The sequence below is a fragment of the Etheostoma spectabile genome, chromosome 3, assembly GCF_008692095.1.
Source record: "Etheostoma spectabile isolate EspeVRDwgs_2016 chromosome 3, UIUC_Espe_1.0, whole genome shotgun sequence".
Taxonomy (NCBI): Eukaryota; Metazoa; Chordata; class Actinopteri; order Perciformes; family Percidae; genus Etheostoma; species Etheostoma spectabile.
The window spans coordinates 1,447,150-1,457,641 of NC_045735.1; the positions used below are offsets into that span (position 1 = coordinate 1,447,150).

Here is a 10,492-nt window from a genome sequence, read left to right on the forward strand (position 1 = left end):
TAATGTGGCTATAATGACTAAGTGGGTAAAGGTAAATAATACAATTATTATTACAATATTGTTAAAAAAGTTACAACAGTCTGGTAAGTTCTGAAAATGACATCACTTTACTGTAATGCAGCCTCTAAAACCAGGAAAACACAACACTTATGTCATATTACGATGTTACGTTATCCAGAATCTAAGATGATATCTAGTCTCATATCACGATATCGATATAATATCGATATATTGCCCAGCTCTATTATACAGTAGGGGGGGAAATCACCAGAGGCCTCCCTATACGATATCATCAAGATACTTATGCCACGATGCAATATTATTGCAATTTTAAATATAATGCAATATTTTCAGAATCAGCTTTCTTCTGAAAATTTTGCAATATATTTAAAATCGCAATAATACAGTATCGTGGCATAAGTATAATATATTGCAAAATATTACCTTTTTTCCAACCTTTTTTTGAAAAATCCATACTTAGTGCCTGTGTATTGATACAGCATTGCCACTGAAAATATCGAGTTTCCCCCATCCCTAGTATACAGATACAAAATAGTTCAGGTTTGAGTGTTTTAAGATTTTCAAACCTGAACTTGCTTTTAGACAAATCAGAATCGACCCCGTTTAACCAAAAAAACAGCACAGGAACCCCAAACCTTGTCCTGTGCCAAGTCGTCATCGCCGACGGCGCTGGAGTCTGGACTGGGGACGTCTTGCGGCGTATACTCCGGCGATCCCTTGGTCTCGGAGACGCGAGGCTGGTAGACGACTTGGCCGGTGCTCAGCAGCAGAACCGTGGGAGCGGGGGGGACTCTGCCGACCAACATCATCGGGGCTATCGCAGATTCAGGGACGGCCACGGATCCAGCGGTGGAGCTGGGAGCCGCTTCAGGGCTTCCTGATGAAACCAGAAGGGGGTTCGAGGTGGGTTCCTCCTCCGCAGCAGCAGCAGCCAGAGGGGCATCAGGACCGGTGGAGACCGACGCAGCCGGTGCTCCTGTGTCGCGTCAAAGACAGAAATCAACGTTGTTACATTGATCGATGTTCACGCTCAGAGCTGCATAATGTGTTGATCACAAGAAACACCGGATTTATCCCCGTAGAAACTAATCTACTGTCACACACGGACACAAATAAATAGTATCTGAAAATATCAAAGCATGTGTAGTACAATGAGGAAAGAAAATGACATCACTTTACTCTAATGCAGCCTCTATAGCCAGGGCAAGACAACACAACACTTGCGCGTGTCATTTCACAATATGGAATATCCAAAAATTTAAAATGTTTAGCCTCATACGTCTATGTTGATATAATATCAACATATTGCCCAGTAGTGTGGGACTAAAATTAAAAATCTCTAATCACAATACTCACAATACTTAAGCCACGATACAATATTATTGCAATTTTTAACATATTGCAATATATTACCTTTTTTCCAAATTCTAATTTTTCCAAATTCTAATTTTTCCAAATTTCAAATGTTCAGATGTCCCCAAAAGGAAACTTTGTCAACATCTGTTTTATCTAAAAAGAAACATTTCACTATTTGTTCATATCACTTCAATTATATTGCTGCAAAATGGGATTGTCGAGCAGACAGACTGACCAACATATATAATAAAATAAATAAACATACATATATAATAAGAAGATAAAAAGATCGATATGTGTATCGATACAGTATTGCCACTAAAATTATTGTGCACTATGCTGTATCGATCCACCCCCCCACCCCTAATACTTCGATACATTCCCCTGAGCCACACATCCTAACACGTCCTCGCGGCTGTCATGTTTTCCAAACTTGATCTAACTGACTGCAGGTATCACGTGGCCCTAAGAGTGACCGAGGACCGCCTCTCACCGATCAGGGAGCCGTCCTGCATCAGGATGTGGGTCGGGCGTCCTCGTGTTCCTGTGCTGCTGTCACTGATGCTCTTCAGCTCCTGCTCCAGCTGCTCCATCTCCCTGCCCAGCTGCACCACGCGCACCTCCAGCTCCTGCTCGAGCTGCCCGGCTTTCCTGTGCAGCACATCCTCCAGCTGCTCCACCTTGGCCCGCAGAGCCTCGTTCTCCTCGATCAGCTCCGAGGAGAACTCCGTGAACACCTTGTGGATCTGGACCACCAGACACTTCTCTATCTCCTGGACTTCGCCGAGCTTCGCCTCCTCCCACCTGGTGCTCGGCGCCTCCTCCGCCCAGACGTCCCTGAACAGGGACACGGTTGCCTGGATGGCGACTTCCACGATCGACGCCACTTCGCCGCCGAACCTCGCCTCCATTTCCCCCCCGTCTAAGTCAACCCTCAGCCGGCTGTGTCCGCCCGGGCGCGGGGCATTTCACAAAGATTAAAAAGTAACTTAAATCACAGTGTGTTGGACTTTAAACGCAACAGGATTTCTTCCGTGAAAACGTAATGTATGTTGTCCTTTATATGGCGGCCTGCGCGTTTCTCAAAATAGTCCGTGCTGTACATCCGCTTCCGGTGTCACGTCGACATTTCAAAATAAAAGGCTCGTTCGAGATGAACCGCGCCTCGCCTGTAGAGTGGACGAGAACCACAGACAGTTAAAGAAGACCCAGGCGGACCCAGTGCATGCTGGGAAACAATACATGACAATTTTTTTTATTCATATTCTTTATTATGTCTAATTGGGAAAAGCCAGCCTCTCAGCTTATTACGATTATTCATAATTACTGTTCACCAGTACAATTCCTTAACTATGTAAATACTGTCTAATAAAATACCTTTAATTTTGTAAATACTGTACATATCCACACTCTTTGTATTTCTTTTACATACATTTCTACTCTATTTATATACTTCTTGCAACTGTAACACAGAATTTCCCTTCGGGGATCAATAAAGTATTTCTGATTCTGATCTAACAGCTGATTGGTTCAGAATCGACTCAACATGATGACGTTTTATATAAACTTTTTGATGTTTTTGAATCTGAGGGATTTTAACTGCCAACTTATTCTGTCCAGTTCATATTAATAATACAGTCTATGTCCAGAACACATGTTGTGTGGCTGATAGCGACGTTTAGAAGTCAGAGAGACTGAATCTGAGCAGATTAGGGATCATCTAATTAATTAGTTAATTAAAATCAGATCACATGTAGGGCATGCTGAGAGCTGTGTAAAAGCTGATACATGGGTCTGATAATATTTTATTAAATTGGAAGCGGATCACAGGGGTTATGTCACTTCCTGTTCAGCCTGAAGGCGAGCCTAGGCCTAAAGTCCCATTCAGTGCATGGACCAGTAATATTAATATAATATATACAGTCTATGATACAGTGGTGGAATTTTCTTCCCTGATTTAATGGCCGATCGCAAACCAACGTATACCGTCACCCGCTGGACCGGAGTGTGTACCATCAGGGCTTTACATAGTTACATACTTCCTAATACAGGTAATATTAAAGAGAAAACAATTCAAAACTATATATTACAATCTAATCCTGTGTCTTTATGAATAACAAAGAGAGCCTTGCAGTATTCACTCCATTGTGTCACATTCAGAAGTAAAAGTAAGTAAGTAAAAGTAACGATATTAGTGTTAAAATACTGTTACAAGTAAAAGTCCTGCATTCAAATCAAAGTATTAGCGGCATTATAAACTTAAATTACCAAAAGTACTCATTAGGTAGAATGCCCCATTTCAGATTCATATGTTTTATATTATTGGATTATACTTTTTGATAATAATGTGTACTGTACATCAATGAGGTGGAACTATTTGGAATTACTTTGTATACTGCCGGGTAGTATTAACTATTATTATTATTGATTAGGTGATTTATGTTTTTTTACTATCAATGCCATCAATGAAATTTGACTTTAAATTATCGCCCTTTTACATCCAGTGTGCTCACGTTGTCGCCCTCCTTGGAGCACCCAAAGGACAGCCCTTGCAAAACCCCAGGCCTCACTTACCTGCTTGAAAAAAAAACACACGCAAACATGATCTTTCATTATCACAATCTGTATTCATCAATTCAAAGAAACGACTGTACAAAGCAAATGATTCGCAGAAGGTTCTGATCATTTTCTACATTATTGGTTCATTCATTCCCCCTTTTTCTGGTGTTGCCCCGGTATGTTACAGTGATTGCATAGTGGAGGGATGGGACTTGAAGACATGCACAGCAGTACCATAATAGAGACTATGTCATCATGCAAGCTCTTTGTCCTGTTGTGTTTGTGTGGAGGAGGTGTTATAAACCGGGCTTATCAACAATCTCACTTCCACACAGACTCAAAAAGTTCAACTTAACAAAGACAAGGGGCGGTTTTCCCAGCGTCGCCGTGGAAAAACTTATTTTCTTGTTTTTTTTGTTTGTTTTTTTTACAGAAAATAATCATGATCACATACATTTGTACATCATCAGGTTGCTGTAGGCAGGCGTACAGAGAGGCCGACAGGCTGAGGGCAGACAGGCAGTGGTGTTCTGGGTCCTGGAAGGAGGGAAACCGTGGCAGCAAATATGTCTGTTTGGGTGTGTTTCCTGCAGAAAAGTGACTCCAAGTGAAAGAGGAGGTCGTGAATCACTGTATCTGATGACGCTTGAGTCGTCCTAATGTGGCGGAGGATAATTTTGTAAGAAAACCAGTGCATTTATAGATGTTAGACCTCCAATAAAAGAGCCACGTGTTCACATAATCCGCCTCTTATTCTCATTAGTGACTCAACTCCACAAAACCTCACAACTGAAGATCTGAGGCCGGATTTGAGCCCCAGAGTCTTCCCTGATTGTCTTCAGAAACATAGAAACAAATACAAAAATGATACTTAAGGTTGATTGTGTTCACTGTAGTCTGTAGCCCTATTCAAAAGTATTTTGTTGACGATATATTTCAGGCAGTGTGTGTACTAGATCGATTTTGACGGACGAATGAAGAGCGTGATGAGAGCCGCACGTGGCTGTTATGTGTAAAAAGGTTTTTGAAATAAATAACAACACATGCTGGATGTAGAATGTGAGAGTAGATATTTTACAGCTGTTCTTTCCAGTTCTCAAGTTCAACATTAACGCATGAATTAGGCCGAACAATTGTTTTTATTATTATTATTATGAGCTGGTACCACAATTTTCTGGAACTTAATGTATGGAAGGCCATTTCTGCCAATATGATGAGGAAAAATATCCTGTAAGTCATTATTATTATGAGAAACATTTTAAAAATAATGAGAACATTTCTAAAAATACTGACTTTATATTGCAACATAATGAGAAACTTTGTCAACATGAGCTATTTTGAGAACATTTCTCATTATTTTGTGATATTCAGTAATTCTTTTTTGAAACTAGGTCATTGTTTTTAAGATACATGGTTATTTTTTTCAGAGAAACTAACTCAATATTTTGAGAGAGTTTCTCATTATAATGTCTTACAGTATCATTCTTTTTCATCACAGCGCTTAGTTTTCATTTCTTTTCTTTTACTGGCAGAAATGGGCTTCCATATTAAGGCGACCTCTTCTTTTGTTGTGCTGACCATAAAGATATTCCGTTCATATTGTTATAAAACAAATGGGAAAAGAGCTACAAATCTTCACAGCTGGAACCAGATATTTGATGAGGTTTTGTTTAAAAACATGACTTGAAAAATGAATCGAATATCAAAATTGATGCTGATGAATTTCCGGTTGATAAACCAATCGAATAATGGACTAGTTGTTTCAGCTCTAGCACACATTTGCTGTCTAGTTGACCCACGTGGGCAACTGGGAAGAGTACGAAAAAATAAATAAAACTTTTATCACCTAAAAAAAACAACATAAAAAGATTCTTCCAACCAACAAGATTATTCTTAACTTGTCTGGATCTGACGTCCCTCTGCTGAACACCACTGACCATCAGGCCTCAGCTCTGCAACAGGCCAGTGTCCCTAGTGCAACACAAAAAAAAATTGCATAATGTCTCAGTTCATTGCTACCATGATCAACATCATCATCATCAACATTCACAATTTTCATTCCTGAAGAAACACTTCTACAATCCTTATAAATCACACTCCGTATTACTGCATACTGCTGTGTGGTTTTGGTGTACAAGATGCAACATGTCAAAGACTCAAACTGTTTTATGTCGCTGACCGAATGGAATCAGACTGAGAAATGGCTGCGTCAGCGTTTCCTTCTACTAACGTGTCAGGGGGAAAATGTCACTTTCTATCCAACTGCCAGCGACTAACTGGATGTTCTTATTCCTGGTTTAATGTACATTTTGTATTATCTTATGATCTACATGCTGTTTTCAGAGAGAAGGCGCTAAAACTGATCTGCACCCACGCTGAAACATTTCCCCAAGTTTTACATTCATTTCCAGTGAGAAAAGAAAAACACTGACTATAAATACACATATGATAAACCAAAAGGTATTTTATTCGTCATTTCGTCTCAGCCGACAGACAGACTCGGATGTGAACAGCACAGACACACACAGACGGGCAGGGTACCATCCGCCACGATGTTTACCTCGCTGACCTTCACACGTCTTCTTGTTTCCGTGGTGTAAAAATGGTTCAAATGAAATACCTTGTAATGTTTTCTGTTGACGAGTTAGCTGTACCCTGCGTGTTTTGTCCCGCGTGTCTCTACAGAAACAAAATGTGTCCGTTTATTACGCTGTTGGACTCCGAATCTGACAGCAGAGGATTGTATCGCGTCACTTTACACGTGGAAGATTTGCTCATCTAAAAATTCACCTCTTTTAACTCCGACTTGGTTGTGTCCAACATGCATGTAAATGATTGCATTGATCTGGCATTCACACCTAATTTAAATGCATAAAGTGTGTTAAAATCATTTAAAGTTACAGTTGTGGAGACATGTTTTATGTTTTATGATAAACAAACAAGACGCTGACCAACAGGTGAGGACAGAATTTAAAAATCTTGAAGTGAATGAGGTACAACCTTGGAAAGAAAGAAAAAAAAAAAGCAGTGAGATATAATAATACTCTCGTAACCTTAACATTAGACTTTTGAGAAACGGAATAATTAACCTGGAAAATTTTGACTTCTGAAAATGTAAAAACTAATTCTTCGTGGGGATTTTTGGGCTTTACAGCCTCCTGAGAGGAGAGTGGAAACTTTTAAGTTTAAAGTACAACTAAAATCCCATTTTGCAATCAAAAATCATGTCAAAGTGTTTTCTTTTATTGTCAATAGTGGGGGGGTTTAATTTAAAAAAGGGAAAACCAGAGACAAAGTAAACAAACGTGTCCTGAACATAGCTTATACACCATGAGCAGACCAGCCCTGATCGGGACCATCTCATCCTTTACACGTCTGAAAATGAAATGACTTCATTTTTAACTTTAACTGAAAGATTTAAAAACACCAGAACTAAAATGAAAAAGGTTTTCATACAGCAGCAGTGATATTAAAACAGTATTGGTATTTGAAATGATTTGAAGTACTTTCTGATGCGCATATTTGACGAAGATGCTCCTGCCAGGGCAGGAGAGTTAGTTTACTTTGCCCATCAGCCTTTGCGGCTGGTGCTTCCCAAAGGTCCCCAGCTGCATTTGCAAGTTCATTAGACTCTGACCCTTCTCCCCTTATGGCTTTGAGTTGAGCTTTACAGGAAATGTAACAGAAGCTGATGCGTGGATGCCGAGTCAGCGGGCTGCAAACCCAAGCTTCTATTGACGAGTGATTTCTCTCCAAGCAAATCATGCAGTCTCACAACTTACACATAGTTCAACCCTCTTTGTCTTAATATTTGGTCTGTCTGATAACTCGGCTCTCAACGGTGTGTCACTTCACTCATTCACTCATTCATATATTCCCATCTAATTCTACACTAATGAGATGTTGACCTGGACAAGTTGACGACCTTTTACACTCTGGACCATGTTTATAACCGTTGACATTTTAAACCTGTTGAGTTATATTCTCCTTTGTGTGTGTGTGTGTGTGTGTGTGTGTGTGTGTGTGTGTGTGTGTGTGTGTGTGTCATGGTTTGGACATGTCTGGAAGACTGAGGTGGCGTCTGAGGGGACAAACATATTAACACGTCGTGAAGCACACGGTAAGCACACACTAACATAGATAACCTGAGAGCTATGGAGATCCTGGGAGCGGAGAGCAGCAACACGCGCACGCACGCACGCACGCACAAACACACTGCAAGCAGAAAAACAAGATATTCTGAACTCTGTATGTATAAAAAAAAAAGGATGCAACAGATTTGTCTGAATAAATCAAAGAGAATATCCAATGAGTTGTTTGATGTTATAAGAGAATAAAAGAGTAGCTGGTGCCCGTTTTCAGCCCGAGGGCCTCATTCATTAAAAACATGCCAGGCGCAGATTTTGTGCTTATGACCAAAGCCAAACATGTAACTTATGGGAAAGGGATCCTTGATGCTAAAATCAGCAGGTTATCAGGATTTTCACCAATTTCCTTTGAGATATTGATAGATAAATCTTTGCCTCTACAGCTTTCTAAAATAAGAAGGCTTTAGTTTTTTGGGCCTTTTTATGTGTGTGAAATGAAACGACATTTTGACAAATGAGACCCCTGGGAGCCAGAGTCTACCATCAGATTAAGTTTTTATCTAAGAACTGTACATGTGTTATTTTTTTTATAAGTTAAACTTGGGAGCCCAAATGGCTGCAGTGACCACACTGTCTTTATGTCCCAGGTTGAACATCTTGTGACCCATCTGCCTTACACAAATGTAATCCAAAATCCTATATAAACAAAGGGAAGCAGCTCTGTGTGATCTTTGTGGGCAGAGTTCAACAATTCAAGCAAATTTCAAGGAGGGGTAGGGGGTCTATCTTGAGGGTTTCAAGCCTTTGGATGTATGTTTCTAAGACATTTTTGACTTCCTCCTGTTTCTTGTGTTCCTGATTGTTTTGAAAGTAATCACCCTGGTTGGCCATCTACTCTTCTCTCGTCTTACATCATCATCTTTCTAGAATCAGCTCAGTGCTGCAGCTGTTTATCAGCGCTGATCCGTCCATAGTGAATTTGGATGAAGTTTGTATGTCTGTAAAACATTTGGGCATAATTTCATTGTCTTTCCATTTTCTGAGTAATGAGACATAGTGTAGGATGAAAGATAGATACAGTAGTTATGACAGACAGACAAGAAATACATACATGTACAGCTCATCTCATAGAAAAAACAAACATGGAACAGAATGAACTACGTTTTCTCGCACTACCAGCAATCCGACTTTGAGCTAATGTAATGCATGTCCCGTGTCTCTCTGGCGTTAACGCTGCCCCGAGGTTCAGCAGCACGGAACTCTCTCTGCAGTTCTCTGAAACAGCCACCGGGGGGAGGGGTTGGGGGGGCGTAGGCGGAGCGCCAGTGACTCTGTGTGTTCTCACAGAGACACAGAAGAAGAGAGAGAAAGACAGAGAAAGACGTCTCCTGCACCAAATCCGTCCTGTCCGTCCTATGAGTGAGCCTGGGGTCAGTCCTTCTGTCCTGTGTGTCACTTTCCATCCAAACACAACCGCTTTGTTGACAGTGTTGGAGGCGGAGCGAAGGAGGGGGGCGTTCACTACCATTCTATGGCCCCGCCTCCTATCCGGAGTTCACGATTCACGATTCAAATCCCGAGATCGACCCGTCACCCGGCTCACTTTTTCTTAGCGGACTTTTCCGAGCGCTTTGTGTCCGACTTCCCTCCCCGCTCTGACCTCTCCGACCGCTCGCCCCGCTCTCTCTCCTTCTCCTTTTCTCTCTCCTTCTCCTTTTCTCTCTCTTTCTCCTTTTCTTTATCTGCGCGCTCGATCCGATCGGCCCGGTCCGAGCGCTCGCCGCCGCGCTCTGACCTGTTGTCCGCTTTGCTGCCGTCGCGCCGCGTGCCCTCGTCTGTGGATGAGGTAGTTGGTTGGGGCTGACCCCATTTGGCAATCTCCTCGTGCTCCGTAATACTGCCGGTGATGTTGGTCACCCACACTTTGAGGTCGTCCTGCGACGGAAGAGAGGGATCACAGATGTGAGAGTATTGACTGTTTGCTGATATGCATCACATAACTTCAGGTGTTTCAGGGATTTTACATTATGTCGCCGATAAAGTAAAGCCGCTGCTATTTCGGGATCAAATTAGAAAAACAAGAATGTCTCACCTCATCTTTTGCATGAAACAAAAACTCACTGCCGTCCTTCGTTCTGCAACAAAAAGAGAGAAATTGAACTTACAAGTGTAGAGCAAAAAACATGTTTGGTGTATAACTTTAACTAGAAGAAATGTTTTTCGCGGGAATATTGCTGTACAATAATAATAATAATGTATTTTCTTTGTGACACACTTTTATACTAATAACTTTTCTTGTGTAGGTAATTCCAGATGCTGGCTAGATTGCTAACTACATTAGTAGCTAGTGCGCTAGGGAGCTAACTAATTTGCCAACTGGAACATTTAAGAACATCCCAATCTCCCGAATTGCGCCCTTGTTGAAGTGCTCCTATTATGCTCATTTTCAGGTTCATAATTGTATTTAG

At 41.1% G+C, this 10,492-nt stretch overlaps 2 protein-coding genes across 2 annotated transcripts in view; both read right to left on the reverse strand.

The window, feature by feature from the left end:
* The window catches only part of LOC116686967 (oocyte zinc finger protein XlCOF6), a 5,441-nt gene extending 2,932 nt beyond the window's left edge, over nucleotides 1–2,509 (reverse strand). The window contains exons 1-2 of the mRNA XM_032512049.1: nucleotides 1,871–2,509; nucleotides 657–997 (exon numbers count right to left, since the gene is read on the reverse strand). Coding sequence (XP_032367940.1) covers nucleotides 657–997; nucleotides 1,871–2,288 — 759 coding nt within the window. The 5' untranslated portion in view covers nucleotides 2,289–2,509. The remainder of the gene's footprint in view (nucleotides 1–656; nucleotides 998–1,870) is intronic.
* A 3,863-nt stretch (nucleotides 2,510–6,372) lies between these two features.
* The window catches only part of sptbn4b (spectrin, beta, non-erythrocytic 4b), a 97,648-nt gene continuing 93,528 nt past the window's right edge, over nucleotides 6,373–10,492 (reverse strand). Inside the window, 2 exon segments of the mRNA XM_032512112.1 lie at nucleotides 6,373–9,959; nucleotides 10,117–10,159. Coding sequence (XP_032368003.1) covers nucleotides 9,624–9,959; nucleotides 10,117–10,159 — 379 coding nt within the window. The 3' untranslated portion in view covers nucleotides 6,373–9,623.